This window comes from Balearica regulorum, chromosome 1 (assembly GCF_011004875.1).
Source record: "Balearica regulorum gibbericeps isolate bBalReg1 chromosome 1, bBalReg1.pri, whole genome shotgun sequence".
Classification (NCBI taxonomy): Eukaryota; Metazoa; Chordata; class Aves; order Gruiformes; family Gruidae; genus Balearica; species Balearica regulorum.
The window spans coordinates 74,415,502-74,432,274 of NC_046184.1; the positions used below are offsets into that span (position 1 = coordinate 74,415,502).

At 41.4% G+C, this 16,773-nt stretch overlaps 1 protein-coding gene across 1 annotated transcript in view; it reads left to right on the forward strand.

Annotated features, from left to right (window-relative positions):
* The window catches only part of ST8SIA1 (ST8 alpha-N-acetyl-neuraminide alpha-2,8-sialyltransferase 1), a 130,265-nt gene extending 113,896 nt beyond the window's left edge, over positions 1-16,369 (forward strand). Inside the window, exon 5 of the mRNA XM_075758573.1 lies at positions 13,906-16,369. Within this exon, the coding sequence (XP_075614688.1) occupies positions 13,906-14,380 (475 nt within the window). The 3' untranslated portion in view covers positions 14,381-16,369. The remainder of the gene's footprint in view (positions 1-13,905) is intronic.
* The last annotated feature ends 404 nt before the right edge of the window (positions 16,370-16,773 follow it).

Below are 16,773 nucleotides of genomic sequence, written 5' to 3' on the forward strand. Positions count from 1 at the left end.
GGGTGGGGTTTGAGAGCTGGAGCTTTGGCATCCTGAGCTGGAACGGAGAAATAGTTTGAAGAAAGTGTTGGGAGAAAACTGATCTTTGCATGTGGGCTGAGCAAGAAGTGTTTTCTCCATGTCAATAGTGTGAACTGTGGATCTGCTCATAGATTTTGCAGTGTAAGGCACAGATGGCTTTTTAAGATCACCTGTGAACTTTTTTAATAGCAAATATCATCATAGTTTTGAGGCAAGAGGACACTGGTGATGTCCCTGATTTCTTCTGCGCTCCACACACACACACCACCCCCACCCCCCCAACATCTGACAGTTGCAGCATTTGAGTCTTTATCACAGGTTTTATGTTAGTTACAGAACATTACGAAGCATTTCAGGGCTGCTGGAAGCTCTTAAAGAGCCTTGAGAGTTCGGCATCTCTTACAGTGCTGACACTGCAGGATTTCCAACAAGCTCTTTGTTCTGCATCTTCTCCGTTCCTTCTTGGATTCCCTTCTGGCATCTCAGCTCTGCCAGATCATCTGCAGTGTGTCCCTGACCCAGCCACAGCAGAAAATGTAAACTCAGGTGATCCCTCCAGTTCTTTGTTCCTGTGCCTTTGTTCCCCAGTCTGTTGGGGAAATTTGTACATGTTGCTATGTACAAATGAGTTGTTCACGAACAATTGAAGTTAGATCGTGCTGAAAAAGATACTGCTGCTGGGCTATCCCAAGAGACCTGGTGGTTGGTATACTGTAGCTGAACTAGGTCATGCATCTGCCCTGTGCGTACCTAGTACTCTAGCACTTGGGACCTCAGAGAATGGCGTTAAGAAAAATAAACCAGAGAACTAGCTGGCATGTATTGGCTGAACTATTTTTGCTGACTGGCTTTCTGAAAGGAAATTAATTACGCACAGTAGTATGCCCTCATGCAAATTGTTTATGATTTTGACTCCATGCTCCTAGGGCCATTAAGCTGGAAATGGAACTGGGTATGGCTGCTGGAACAGAACACACAGGATGTTTCTACCAGAGCATTGGTGCAGTGTGCTGTCGTCTTTTCTCTCACATCATGCTCCAGCACAGTTGCTGCCATCCCTCATTTCTCCTGGTACATTAAACATCCAAGGTTCAGGAATGCAAATGATTATGCTGAATGAATCATCTCCATAGCCTTGTGCATCCAGATAATATCATTGTCTTTAGCTGTATGTTCACAGTGTGCTTCTTGAATAATGCAGTGTACTGATGGTTTCTGAAACTTAAATATCTGAGATATGATATCATAAAGACTGACCTATATACTCATTTGAGGAAAGTTAGTGTAAGTCCATTAATATCAGGGGAATTGTATCAATTTAAAGCATCAAGACAGGACCTTAATGATCATATTTCTACTCCATTTCAAGGTATATTCAAAATAGAGGAATCTTTCCAAATGTGACATTCCTCAGGCTGTTTTGTTTAACATAAAAAATCCAGCTGTAGGGGGCAGGTAGAAGAAATGGTCTCATTTTTATAACGAGCAGGACCAGTCTGAAGAGGACTTGGTATTACAAGCAAAGTGCTAGATTTGCTGGAGCACATCACGTTCCTGACTCTAGCTTGGTAAAGCAAAGCAGCAGTGTGCACTGTGGCTTATTAGACTAGCACACTAGAGAAGGGAAATTTTGGCCTTGAGACAAATGCAGATAAAAATATGTTGCTTGTTAAAAAGTGTATTTATTTTCCAAATCATTATCTGGGTAAAGCCTCTGGATAAAAACCTCAGCAATAGCTCCCTGGTGTTGCACATCACCATACAAAGTATTCTGGCCCCTGTCTAAAACAAAAGGCTGAATTTCACCACTGTTACTGTTTGATTAGCTGCTCTGAGAATATGTGTACTGAGCTGCTAGGGATGTAAAGGTCTATCAGCCAAAGCATCTGATCACTGCATGATCCTCCCGGCATTTGGAAACCTTCTGGGAGTGTAACTACTGCCTCCAGGGTGAGTTTATGACAGTGGCTGTTGTTTGTCCCGTGTGATTCATGGCCAACCTCAGGTTCTTCAGAGCTGCTGACAGCCTTGACATTTACAGCTGCTTTCAAACCTACAATTTGGCTTATCTGAAAAATACCTTGGCCTTATCAAAAGGATGCCCTTAAGGTATTCTGTTTTCCTGTTTCTGAGTTGTGCTGTAGACCTCAGACCATACCTCCCTCCTCACTCCAAAATACCCTTTGGCCTGGTTGTTAGGTGCAAATCTAAAGTTTTTTCAAGTAATATGTTACTGCTGCTTCAGGGAGACAAGCCACTAATGGTAGCTTTTGTTCCTGTTTGATTATTCAGTAGTACTTTAAAATAATGGCTTAATCTGTGTATATATCTTTGGTGGTTTTTGTAATCGCATAAAGCATATGGAAGTTATTTAGTATTAATGTGATTTTCAGAAATCCTTTGGAACAATTTCTACTGTAATTCAGTATTAATTACTCTGAGCATTAAAGAAAAGGAGCTTATTTTTTGTGCTGCCTGAATCTGAAAGAAATCTTGATTCTGTAGGAGATGACAACTTGTTTTCCTTAACCATTTGAATGTGAACATCTGTAAAAGCTGATGTTCTCTGGGTTTTGGAAAGAAAAGATAGTTCAAAGGAGTACAAACCCAAGAGTTTATATTTTGACCATAGTTTTACATACAGCACTTGTTGGGAATGTGCTTACTGTCTCCTCCAGAACCCACGTGGTACGAGTGGGTCACCTCAGTCTAACTCCTGCTGCAGTAATGTTTTGTCACCTTCATGAAGGGAATTGGTGGAAAGACCTGAGTCAAAAAGGAATGCAGCTAGGGCTGGATGTATTTATTTATTTTTTTTCTGACTCAGACTTCCAGATAATCTAGTTTAAGTTGTCCCCAAGCAATTTACAAAACCAGGCTGAGTAGTTTCAGCTGAACAACATAGAACTCGGTTCAGAAAACCAGCCAAGGCATGTGCCATATTTTACGAGAGGTGAGTAGTTGCCTCAGTCACTGAAGCTGTGGTAGGCCCTAGTTCAGTTCCGTTTTCTGTGTGAGAGGACTTAAACTTCTCTCTCTCATCTAGTAGGAGGCAGTCCTAACCATCAGCAAAGGGGCCTTTTGGGCTGGTGACATCGCTGTTGTCTACTGATGCTGTTCCAGTTTGTGTGACTAAACAGGGAGGGCCTGAAGGCAGGGTGACTCCACCACCAGTTTAGATGGTCACTCTCTTCTTGTCTTCCTCTCTGATTTAATGAGTATTGTATATATCCAGTATATAGTATTATATATTATATCTAGTAAAATTAGCTTTAACAAGAGGGATTGGAAGACCCTTCTTCACTCATTACTGATATCTGAGATCACATTGCCCAGGTGAATATCCTGCCAATGTTGTCTTCTGGGGTCAACCTCCATCAGGTTCTGACAATTTGTTGTTATTGACTGTTCTCTGAGATAGGGAGCAGAAGAGAGAAAGGTTTTCTTACTTGGTATTTCAGAATGTGAGAAGGTGATACCACATCTGAATTATGCTGTATTATATAAAGCAAGAGGCATAGCACTTCTAGATGTGTGATACGGGAAGAACACCAATTACAGTTACAAAGCTGCTCCTATATGATTTAGTATTAATGCCACTGGCCCTTCCCCGGCATTTGGAAACTAAGAGAAATAGGGAATTGAATGTTTTGCTCCACTTTCCTCAACCAGTGCATAGAGGGCTGTACTTAGCGACATGCACTGCCTTTCAAAAGTGTTACTGTGTCCCAACAAATATAATTTATTTCCTGCTACCTGAAAAGAAAAAAAAAGTTTGTTTTTTACTTCTTTTACAGTGTATCTCCTTTGAATGACGTTAATGAGGGGGGGAAAAAGGTGAAGGAACTCTAGCTCTTTCACAGGTATCAGAACAGTTGAAGAGATTAGCAAAAGCTCCAGCATGTTTCAGCTATCTGTACTTTGATTTTTTTTTTTCTTGGTTGAGACTGTTCTATGTATAGCATTTTAAATTGAGTACAGGCTGCACTAACAGTTGAGGAGAAACCTTGGCTGCTTAATCATGTTGAAAAGAAGTTTAAGTGGCATTCTCAGCATTAAACACCATACATCTTGGAAGATATATCTGGATGATCTACTCAAAACAGTGGACTCTCCTAAGGGTACCATATTGGAAGCACAGTGCTAGGAGCATCTATCAAGCCTTAAGAAAAGGTAAAAGGAAGTTGACATTGCTAAAGGGCAAGGAAAAGGGAGATGAATGGAACCAGAGAAACATCCTCCCAAAAGCTAAAGTTGTTTCCAAAGGAAACGGAATTTATTATAAGCTCTGGCTGATTAAATATTTTATCTATGTGGCAGGCAGAAAAGTTTCCAAAAAGAACTAACTAGAGGAATGAAAACCTAATGCTGCGTCCTCCTTCCAGCAACACCACAAGCCAAAAAAGAGCAAAAAAACCCCCACCTGCCATGTGTGTATGGTCAATTGATGACCAGGTATAAAAGAAGTGCTCAGAGAAGACAGAGGGAGGCTGTATGAAATATTTGCATCTGTGTTCACTGTGGAAGAAACTGAGGACATTCCCTGTGCCCATGGGGAGACTCAGCTGGCTGAAACTGAGGTAATTATTAGAGGATTTATGGTATGCATACAGAATGGATGTGAATGTATTGGCAGGACTGGACTCACCCATGAGTGCTGAAGAACAGTGGTGTGTACTTCCTTATTTAAAACTGCCTTGAAAACTGGAAGGTGTTAAAAATAGGATCAGTGTTTAAAAATAGTTCAAATTAAAAATAGTTCAAGTAGATCTGTAAGCCTGACATCTCTACCAGCTGAATTAATAGACACTATATTATAACATTAGTGAACACCTGGATAATGTATGTGCCGTTGTGAACAGTCAGCACTGTTGAGTCCAAGGGAAATTTTACCTTGTAAAACTTTTGGAGTTCTTTTTATAGATGCATGTGAATAAGGGTAGTCTATATCTAGTAGATAAAGTCTATTTGAATTTTTAAAAGGCTTTTGACAAAGGGATCAAGACAATCATGATGTAAGAGGAAAGGTATTGGTAAAGTAATTGGTTAGAAGGATGCGGAGAATAAGACATTAGCCAAATATTTGGAAGTAAGATTCACTGGGGTTACTGCATTGACAAACTACACCAGTATCAGAAGATCTTCTGAGCTGAAAATACTTGGATGTGCAAAGAGTTTGAAATATACTTGTCATGTTCTTAATCTTTTCTATGTGTCCGCATATAAGTTGCAGAGTGAAGGGCAGACTCTGTCAAAGATCTCGTGTGCAGCAAATCAACACATCTCTAACACTGTTGGAAGCCTTGAGAAGTATCTATCAATGCTTCTAGGCATAATTGAACAGCACCAGAATTGCTGAGAAATACCGCTGTAAATTGATATTAGATGAAAGTAAAGTCTTTTTCTTCAGATGTGACATTTTGAAAGCTTGCCGAAGGTAGTGACTTCAAGGTCTACAGCTGCGGTCTTTGGGCTGGCTTGAATTCTCCTGGCTGGTTTCCAAGGGTTTTATTGATGGTGTGTGCTCTTATGCCAAGGACTGGAAGGGACTTTTTGTCTGTTGAACTGCCATTTCTCTTGGTTTTTTCCATCTTTTTAGCCTTGTGTTTGGCCTCTGCTAATCTAACTGCTCGAGAGCAATTTATCACCTCTTCTGCTTATACTCAGGTGGCCGCTAGTTCATTGCTTAATTGCAATGCTCATTGTCCTAGGGATGCCAAAACAGGTGAGGTTGCCCAGAGGGAGCAGCTAATAGAAGAAATAGAGAGATCTTCTTTTGCATGTTTTAGAGTTGTGTGAATTGATTTCACCCCATTTAAATTATTGTAGATTCACTGCATCTTCCTATGGGCTCTGAACAACTGCTTTTGTTATCAAATTTTTAGTTGACAAGGTTGTTTAATTGGGATCTGCGCTCTAGCTGCAGGCCGTGTGGCATGACCTCAAGAGATCACCAGTGATTCATGTACTATAGTTTAAAAAAGGTGCTCATACACTGAAAAGAGAGCCTATGCTCATTACAGTTGTTACCATAATGCCTGTCGAAGCATCTACGGTTTTAAATCATTTCTCTTCAGTCTACAGTTTTTGTAGCACAAAGCGTCTTTAAAAAGAAAACACATTCAATTCAAACATTCTCCCTCTATCCAGTTCTCTTTGGAAAGAGCTCTGAGAAGTTGAAGAGAGGATATAGTTGAATGTCACCTTCACTGACATTTGCAAATTATTAATATGCTAAGGAGGTCATGATGTTAAGGAGGAAACTCAAAATACTTAGGAAGCAGTCAAGTATACCATCCAGAAAGTGTTCTCAGCTGTGAATAGGTTTTTCATGGCTGTAAACATTTAGTATGTTTTTATATTTGAGTTACAAAGGATGTAAGGCCAGCATGAACAGACAGGAAAGCATGATGTTTGTTATTAGCTTTGTGTTTGCTGCACTGCCATTGCAGGCACTGATCTACAGAGACTTGTGTCTGGACAGTAGTTGGGTAGAAGACCTAGAAGTGCAGGAGACACTGCACTGTTCTGTTCCTGTTTGGTTGCCGTCCCAAAAACACCGCAGACTGTCTTAGGGAAGCTGTGTTAATCAAAAGTAAATCTCTTAAAGACTGTATCTGGGCTTTGTTGCAGTTCTTTTTCCCATTAAAACCTGAGAAAATATGTGATCTGGTTATGTTTCTTCTCACAGGCTCACTCTGGCATGCAGTCCAGTGAAATTAAATGCTAAAGATATCAGGCTTAGTTCTGTAATTTTTTTTTCTGGCTGATTTCATTGGTTCTGTTTTCTCATGCTCCAGACTTTCAGCTGTAACTGCTGTGAAGTATTCAGAAGATTTAGAAATACTAGGCAGCAATTTCAGTTGACAATACAAGTAGTTTACAGCCATGCTGTTCTGGCTATCCTTTTATATTATTTCCACTTGTGTGTGACTTTAGCAGCCACAATCTTCAAAGAGTCAAACTGAGATGAACAGCTCATCTTTTGAAAGCGAAGATTCAAGCTGTCAGATAACAGAAAGGATTGATGTTTAGCTCTGCTGGTTTTAGAAAGAGTAGCTATTAAAAGCACATTCTAATTTGAGTTGGCAGAATAAGGATCACACACAGTCCCGAAATACCAGTGAACACTGATTTTAATGTTTCATTCCTTTGGTGTATAGGATAGCTCTGTGTTCCATTGAAAAACAGAGAGTCAGCTTTCCCTTAGCACTATATATAGTATTCCCAGGGCGACAGCGTAAGAGCAATAATGGGTGGAGGTTTAAATAAAAACCCTAATTAATACTGAATTCAGTCAGAAGGGGAGCCTGCCTCTTCATGGGGATTAGAGCCTACCTCTGCAATATCTAACTGGACTTGCAGTGCATCGAATTGTTCTGAAGGTCATATGCTAAGGACAGCATATCATTTAGAAAGAGGCTGGTAGAGGAAGATGTAGTCTGCAGTCACTGTGGAAAGAGTGTGTTTCCTTGCTTTTGAGTCTTTGGAGCTGATGGTGGGAGTAACCAGAATCCCTGACTTACTTAGAGAACACTACTGAAAAGGTGTATAAAAGGAGAATCAGGCTAATTTGTTTGCCTTTAATTTTTGGGACCAGAAACAAGAGGAATGCACAGGTTCTTAGAGGCTGAAAGCCCCTATCCACAAGAAGAGGTGGCAGTGTGGGGTCTCCTCAGGATGCAGGCTGTGCCTAGGGGACGAGCTGAAGTGAGTCGTACCCTGAGAGGAGGGAGCATCTCCGCTGAGAGTCTGAGTGGAAGATTTGCTGGGTTTGGGTCCATAAAGGGCAGTCAGGTGAGGGAGGGAGGGAGGGAGGTGGGCAAAAGGAAAGGAAAAGATGGGTATAGCATCACTCTGTCCATGTCACGAGCTCTCAGCTGGGTGACCATGGTGCCTGTGGAAGGACCCGCAGTGAGAACAGGGGAGAATCCCTCGCGCTGAAGTCTGGTTGAAATGAGATTAGACGAAGCACTGGGGGTCTACCACAAGACTAAAAGCCTCTTGCATTGATGGAGAATGTTTGGCATCTGTAATTTTACTGGTTTAATGATCAGTCTTTATGATGGATCATATTACTTTATACCTTTTCTAATCACTCTGAAGTGCATGGCGGGCCTGATTTTTTTTTTTTCCTGAAGCTCCGAGCATACTTCCAGCGAGATCAGAGTTGGTTTTTCTATTGACTTTAATGGGATTATAACTGAATCTTAAGTCAGGTAGCTATCCTTAGGCTGAGTAAACAGTGGCTTGTGTAGGTGGGGAAGCTGGGATAAAAAAAGAAAGGGGGTCAATTTACAGCACTTTCAGGGCTCGTTTCTGGCTCCCTGTGTGTACAAGTAGAATAGTCTACCTTGCGCCTAACAGACGCTAAAAGTGCCTACGTGGAGAACGAGCACAGGGAAACTAGTGTGCTGTTAATTCAGACACAATCTGTGTTTTAGCAACATTGGCTACACAAGCCCCGAAGGCGCAGATAATCAAGAAGTGCATGGTGTGAGTGAGAGCGCAGGGCATTAAGGAGAGCATCGCTATTTGAAAGCATAAAAGCACTCTGAGAAATGAGCGAAGTAAAACTCCTCTGTCACTGCAGTGGAGGTTCAGATGTGTGGTTGCAAGCTGACTTGTTGTGACCCCAGCTGTAAGCATTTTCCAACAGCTGCAGCAAATTGTTAAATCATTCTTGGCTAGTGCTGACATGAAATTATCTAAATAATTTTTGTAAGGTTATCCTTTGCCATAGGGACAAATACATAAGTCTTTCTGTGCCTTCTGCTCTATTCCCTTGAGCTCTATTTGTCTTAATTTTAAAATAATACACTAATTCTTCAGCATCAGAGCTGCTCCCCTCATTACTCAATCTTTTTTTTTCTCTTTTCTTTTCTTTTCTTTTCTTTTCTTTTCTTTTCTTTTCTTTTCTTTTCTTTTCTTTTCTTTTCTTTTCTTTTCTTTTGTTTTCTTTTCTTTTCTTTTCTTTTCTTTTCTTTTCTTTTCTTTTTCTTTTCTTTTCTTTTCTTTTTTTTTTTTTTTACCAGTAAGTCAACTTGCAATTAATCCAGAATGCTGAACTTGTGACTTTGCAGATGCCAACACAGTAAATACTGGGATATCATCACAGGCACGAGATAGTGACTCTCTGGGGAGATCAAAAAGAAACCAAGATGAGAGAAAATGCTGCCATTATTATCTGCAAGCGGGTTAGCTCAATGTCACTGCAGCAAATTCTTTGCGGTTACTGGAAGTCATCTCTTAGTACCAGAGAGCAGTCCTGTCCCCAGATACCTGCTAAAGAACATCAGTAAGAACATTAAAAACAGATAAAAACAAAAAGCAAAACACTTAATGCTCTTAAGTCTTTGATTGTACTGTCATGACAATGTACTGTGACAGTTTTCTCTTGGATGCATCGTTCTCTCTGGAAAAGTAGAGCAGAGTATTTGAGGGAACTCTACAGCTGGTATCAAGGAAATTATTTCTCTGGTATTCGTGCAGCTGTACCTACACATGCCTGTTGAAAATTGTGCTTTTTAAGTTGATCTGTCATATGGACCTGACAGCAAAAATGTGTTGATGATTTTATTTGCTTGCTGTCCATTAATGAGACTAGCGGAAGTAAAGCGCCTGGGCTGAATGTGCCGTGATCTGCTTTCACCAGCCTTCAGAATCATCGGCGCCTCTCTGGGCTGCCGTCAAGCTGCCGGGACGCATTACTGCAAATTACTGAGCAACTCGTATAGTCTTCAGGTGCTGCTCAGGGCTCTGGAGATTCCCCATCCAGTTTTATCTAAAACCCACCATGCATTTGTGTGAGCTTAACTGCAGAACGTCAGAGGACGACCCTGAAAGCAGTTCAGCTTTTTCTTGCTCAGAGCTGAGCTGGGGAGATAATGTCGCCTGAGATGCACTATTGCACGAGGGGCTGGATCGTTTGATCTGTTTCTTTCGAAGCGTGATGAGTGGGGAGGAGTGGCACAGCTTCTGGGCTGTGCCGCTGAGAGTACCGAATGTTCAAAGCATGTCAGGTAGAGGCGAGCACTAACTAGGAATCAGCGGCTCCTCGTTCAAAGAAGGCTGTGTGAGGATCGGCACGAGGAAAGGCATTTGTGCCTATCTGGATGCGAGGACTGCACCAGGCTGGACAAGCAGGAAAAAAGCCATATCGTCATGCTGACGTGTGCACTACGGAGTTGGTCAACCAGCTGCAGAGGAAGAGCCCTCCTGGTCTCTCTCTCAGGCATGGAGTAGTCTTCTCGCTGTCTGCTGGGATGGATGCAGTATGGTACCCTCAAAGCCACCGCTGGAATGGGGTTGCCTGCAGGAGTCCCTGTGTGGATTGAGAGTTAAAGGAAAATACACTCGAGCTTCCAGTACCATATCTAGAAACTTGATGATGCACAGCATTTGTCCCCAGATTTCTCAGCTTCTAAGCAGCCTGTGAAATGTCAGAAAGCTGGACAGGGCGCCTGTTTTTACAAATGGGGAACTGCAAATTTCATTTGCTTCTAATATCTCCCCTCGTGAGGAGTGCAAGATGGGCAGCAGCTTTTTGGCTGTGTTAGGCCATCAGACCAGCCGTAATCAGCATGTTTTATGTTTCTACATGGGCTTCTGGCCACCTGTATAATGTCCATCTGTTGAACCGGGCGTGATGCCTACCAACACTGCGATCCAGATCATTTGAATGAGGCACGGGTTTCTAGGAGGTGATGTTGTTCCTGAAGGACAGTTTGCAGTAGCATGACAAATACCGTCCCTTGTGCGTGAAGTCCCTCCCACCTACCGCTCTCATGGCAATGCCGTTCACTTCTCGTTACTTTACGGCATTTGGGGAGATTCATCTAGAAGCAACGTAAACGGGTTGTGGCAATGATAGCAAATGAATATTCAGAGACAGTCCCTGGCCCTCTGTGACTATATCTGAGCAATTTTAATGTATTCATCGTACAGCTGCGCAGTGCTTTACTGTGAATGGTAAATTTGCGGAAAAAGTCAGTTTTAGAATAACCACATCTCTTTGCCATCTGAAGTGAAATTTGTTAACTAGCTCTAAGTGGGAAAGGACACGGTGAAACTGGCTTCCAGGAGTGACAGAGGACCTGTTTCTGCCTTCCTCTCGGCCAAGGTGCAGGGACTCCCATCACATCAAGCTGTGTGCTCAAGTTCCCCTTACTGCAAAAGGAAGTTTGAACCTGCGTCTCCCTCCTCCCAGTGGATGTCCCAAGTTTTGGGGAGGAGGGTAGTGCAAAAGCCTGCTGCTGGTCTTATTCTACCTTTTATAAGCAATTAGGGTTATTAGAACAAGATTTGGATACTGGGGCTCTGAGCACCTAGGTGAATATTGAAAGTATTAAACTAGGGATATGGGGTTTTTTCACCCTCACTGACTCTGTCCTGATGGAAAGGGAACAAGTTTGCTAGGATGGACCCAACTCCCGTACCCGAGAATCTGACAAGTTGACTTGCTGCTCCTTAGGAAGCTAGAACAGTAAAGCTTGTTTTGGGGAACACTTAGTTAAAGGTCTGATAGTAATGGAGTGAGAGGGCCCACATGAGAAGGGACAGCCAGATAATTAATTTCTGTCAGGGCACCGTGATCTTAGCTGGCCTTCTGTATTCAGCTGTGTCTTGGCTATTTCTACAGAAAAGAATGTCGAATGCAGTAAGTTGTGAAATTTATTGTTTTGTTTTGTATGTTCAGGTTGAATTGATTTCTTACTTGGAAGACAGTGGCTTTGTCTACATTAGCAAATAGCACCACGCAGTAAGAGGAAATCTGCTGAGCAAAACAGTAATGAAGACCCCGGCAGATTTCAGGGGATTTGCTTCAAACCAGCTTTATTCTAATCCCACTTGAAGGAAATTTTGGAAGAAACTTGTAGCAAATCAGGAGACCAAGTATTGCATGTTGAAAATATCAAGAAAACCTTACTAGGAATATTTCAAGTTTTCTGCCAAAACAAAGACTTCAAAAAACTTGACGCATGCTCATGAGACATTTCAATGCTGTTGAAGCTCTATTTTTTGTTGGCAGTTGTTTCGGCTGAAATTTTATCTGGTGCTTCTTGACGTCATCTGGCATCCTACTTAAACCTGTGTATCTTGCTCTGTGTGTGATACTTGCTGTTGTTTCAAAGAGATCTATAAACAAAATAGATCTCTTCTTAACCCTTTCAAAAAGGTATACCTATCTCTGCCTGCACTAGAGAAAGGAAAAAAAAAATCCAGTCTTGCTGTCTGAAGTTTTTTTGTTCTGACTGCTCTGCTGTGTGTGACTATAAAATCAGTCATGACACATTTGCCTTAGCTGCAGGAAACTGAGAGAGAAGAGGCAGCAGCAAGGGCAAGATGGGCACTTGAGAGCTGAAAAAAAAATTAGGGATCACATGCAGGAGAGCAACCCAGCTACACTGAAAGGAAGGCATGTGAAGATTGTGCTGAAGTGGCTCTTAATATAGTAAACTTTGCCTGCGTGCTGAAGTCTATAGATACTGTCACGTGGTAAAGGCAGGGAGGATTTACTGGTGCCCTGAAGATTACGTGGACTCTGGAAAGCAAGCAGATTATCAAGACTAAATCATAGTGACTTTCTTATGCAAAGCATGATGATTCAATGCAGTCAGCACCCCAAGACAGCAAGTGTTCCTGTTACTTAGCGAGTTTGTGTTTAGGTATTGGATTTTACCTATGGCTCTGGCTGACCTCCATATCAGATACATCCAATGATACATATTCAGGATACTTTAATATTACTGAAATGTGATGTGTTTAGTGTCAAACATCAGGACAGGTCAAACATCAGGACAGGTCAAACATGAGTCCAGGTCTGGGTGTGTGTGAATGGCCTAGGATTTCCTGCCAATGTCTCGTTCCTCTGGGTATATCCGGAAGGATATGGCAAGGAAAGGTTATAGTTTCGACAGGATACTGGTTTTGGAGTAGTATATAAGTCTTACATCAGGGATAAAACAGACATCAGCAAATAGCTATAGGCAATTTAGCAAATTGTAACCTGATGTAGTTTTATATCAAGAGATGAGAAGACTATCATCTTAGAGAAATAATTTGTACATATGCATTGCCCTCCTCGTAGTTGCAACTAGTGTCTCCTTTAACTTGCACGCTACAAATACCAACTGCTTTTAAACATACTCAGTGCGTAAATCGTGCCATCTCAAACACCAACTCTAAATGCTGTTGCTAATTTAGAGTTGCTGCTGCCCCCAAAACTCAACTTTACTGTTGCTAATTTTTGTGGTGCCACTTGCCCTGAACAATTCATTGATTTCTGCTTTATTGTTTGTAACAAAGTATGTTCTTTGAAATTTCTCTCAGTTCCAGAATGAGAATTTACTATGGTAGCGCAACCTAAAATCACTATAAGGCATAAAAAAAGCAATTCTTACAAGTTTTATAAGTCCAAAGTTTCTGTTCAAATATTTCTTGGTATTGCTTGTTCAGCATGTAACCAGGATTCTCTTTTAGCATGCCTTTAAGAAACAAGAGCGACACGAACTTTAAAACTTCTTTTAAAGATTCCTGTGCCTGAAAAAATAAGTTGGGTTTTGGACAAAAAGAAAAATGTCAACAAAAATGACAGGAAAACTGTCAGTGTTCATTCAGGGTTTTTTGAAAAGATGAAATCAGAAACATGTTGGTTTCTGGAGTTAACAGGATACTAGATAGTTTTCAACTGCCTATTGAGGTTTATGTTTTTAGAAGAGAGGCACTGTCAGACAGTCAGAAGTTTGTCTGGACTTTCTCTGGGCTCGAGAAAGGTGTGCAGGTAATTGTAAATATGTGCATGAAGAGCAGCTTTTAGCTGGGTTTTTCAATGACTGGGGAAACCTATGTGTGACCAACTTGTTTTTCTCTTTTGTTTTACAGGTTCCAGAATCTGCTGTGGTCTCGAAAAGCGTTTGTGGACAGTGTGAAGGTGTATAACCACAGCTACATCTACATGCCAGCCTTCTCGATGAAGACGGGGACAGGACCCTCCCTACGTGTCTATTACACCCTGGAGGACTTCGGTGCCAAGCAGGCGGTCCTTTTCGCCAACCCTAATTTCCTGCGTGACATTGGCAAGTTCTGGAAGAGTAAAGGTATCCATGCCAAACGGCTTTCCACGGGACTTTTCCTAGTCAGTGCCGCCCTTGGTCTGTGTGAAGAAGTAACAATTTATGGCTTCTGGCCATTCTCGATGGACCTGCATGGGAAGTTTATTAGCCATCATTACTATGACAATGTCTTGCCGGATTCTGGATTCCATGCCATGCCGGAGGAATTTCTACAGCTTTGGTTTCTTCATAAAAATGGTGTACTGAGAATGCAGCTAGAACCATGTGAGGACCCTTTAATCTAGTCTTCTGCCTGAAGATCGTAGGAGTCAGTTTGGGAGATCCAATAGTTTTTAATTTCCATGCTCTCCAACAGAGCGTTCTGTTTTCTGTTGATTCTTTTTAAAGGGAAAATAATTGTGGATCTGCATGGACCATAAAAATGCTACTTGAAAGCCAAATGGAATATGTCCTTAATGTGTAGTGCTTTATGGAACTGGGGTGAGGGAAAGTGAATCTCTCCATCAAGTCCATTCAGCAGCATTGTGAAAATAATGTCAGAAGCAGCACAGCTGAACTTTCTGTGGGACATTTTTAAATGACCGATGTAAAAAGGGCATTAAGGCTCAGAGAGACACAGGGCCACCCACAAGCTTTTGCTGACAGTGCCAAATATGACTGTCTGTTCAAAAATCCATTTCATTCCAGACTGGCACCTCATACAACTTTCCTTTTTCCTTTTTTTTTGTCCGCTGTGTGTGGGGGTGTGTGTGTGTAGGAGAGCATGTGTGTGTTGTTGACTTTCTTTGTTTCTTTTGTTTTTCTTTTTCTTTTACTCTTTTTTTCCCCCCCACAATGGAAGGAAAAGGAAAGGCCTAAAAGCCCCAGGAGCTGAGTACCATCAACTCCTCCCAAGACTCTTGGGGGAGTGAAGGGTGCTAAGAATCTGGTTAGAAGAATGTCCTAGGAATGCCCTGCCTCTGAGTATGGGTGGAGGTTTTGCTGCAGGTTTTATCAGGATAGTTTAGGTCTAATGCTATACTGTGGGCAAGAGCTGGTTAAAGGAAATTGGTCTGAAAATAAAACTTGTGTTACAAAACCAGTAGTGAAGTGCAGCCTGGTTTCAGTTGACCTGCTCCAAGATTGCCACAGTGACTTTTGTAGCAGGGATGGTTCCTGACCTGGTTTGCTGTCCAGCTTTGGAGATTAATTCTGTATTCGTTTGGACTCCAGATGTTTGTTGACTGTCAAGGGGATTTGAGGTGTTCAGTGGAATGCAGAATGAGGTTCTTCATTTGCTTATAGCAGAAAAAAACTGCAGAAATGAATGTAAGTGTCATTTAAAATGAGCTGAAGCTTTGAGAATCCTTTCTCTCTGTGTGACTAGCTCTTCTGCTTGGATTGTAACGTTAGCCTTAAAGACTTGTACTTTTCTCGCAAGATTGTCTCTGGTTAAAGATAGTCTGAAAAACAAAGCAGCCTCTGGGAGCACTGAAAAACTGCATAGCCAGCAAGAAAAAAGTAAAAAAAGAAAACGGCAGGCCCTTATGTAAGGCAGCCTCTCTCCTCGCAGTGGGTGAATTATGTCAGTGTGCGTGTTGCACGCGTGCTGCTCCGGCCAGCGCAGCACCTGAAGGACTGTTTTATTTTGGGTTATTACTTGGGCAGCAGATGGTCCTATTGCCATGTAAATGAGAAATCTTTTTGTTTCTTTGTTTTGGTTTAGCACTGTAGGACAAGAAGAGAATACCAGCTCAGTCCACGGTGCAATTTCAGCTGCAAGATGTTATCACCATTAACTTTAAAATCCAGACCAGTGTTCTCTTTCTTATCCTTCCATCGTTAGTAGCTGAAATTCTAGTCAAAGTGTGGAAACAGCAAAACTGTCATTGAGTTTCCACAACAATTTCCTGTGCTACCTGTTTTAGCTCCAAAGTGCTAGCATTTTGGGGGATGTGTCCTATCATATGTTGACAACGTCTCTCTTTGTAGACTACCAGCTGCAAGTTATGTAGATATAATTAAAAAAAAAAAAAAAGCAAAATCCTTGGCTCTTCTTTAAATATGAATAATTCAACTGTCTATGTAGGACACTGGGAAAAAAAAAATCATGTTTTGCTTTTTAAACCTATGTTTCATAATAAAATCTTCTTTCTAAATATGGATATTCCAAGCATAAAGTGGGTACTGTTTCATAGGGTTACAGGGCAGTGCTAAACTGTAACATGGAGATTTGGATTAAATAGTGTTCTAGAGATTGTTCTGATAAAATCCAAATGTGCTTCTATAACCCATTTTATCTTTGTCCATATTTTTGTTAAAAGTACAGTCAACTGGCTGATGGAACGTCACTTGATAATTCGTTCCCTTGCATTACGTTTGTTTTATGTATGATGTGGATACTTGGTGAGGAAGGATTTGAAAGTAAAATATTTTCTTTACCACTTGTTATGGCAGAATTTTACGGAGCTGCCTTTCTTGGAGAAGAAGAGATGCCTGTATAATTTTTATTGTACATGTCAAGTTTTGCACTTTTTTGTGCTTTAAAGATGACATTATCTATGAGAACAATAGTCGAAATACGGTGTGCTAAAATGACACTTCGGTTGGGGGTGGGAGGGAATGAGGAGAGTAGGGGGGAACTGCCTCTTTGCTGGTAATTTTTTTACCAATACTTGGGAATTTAGTTCTGAACCTC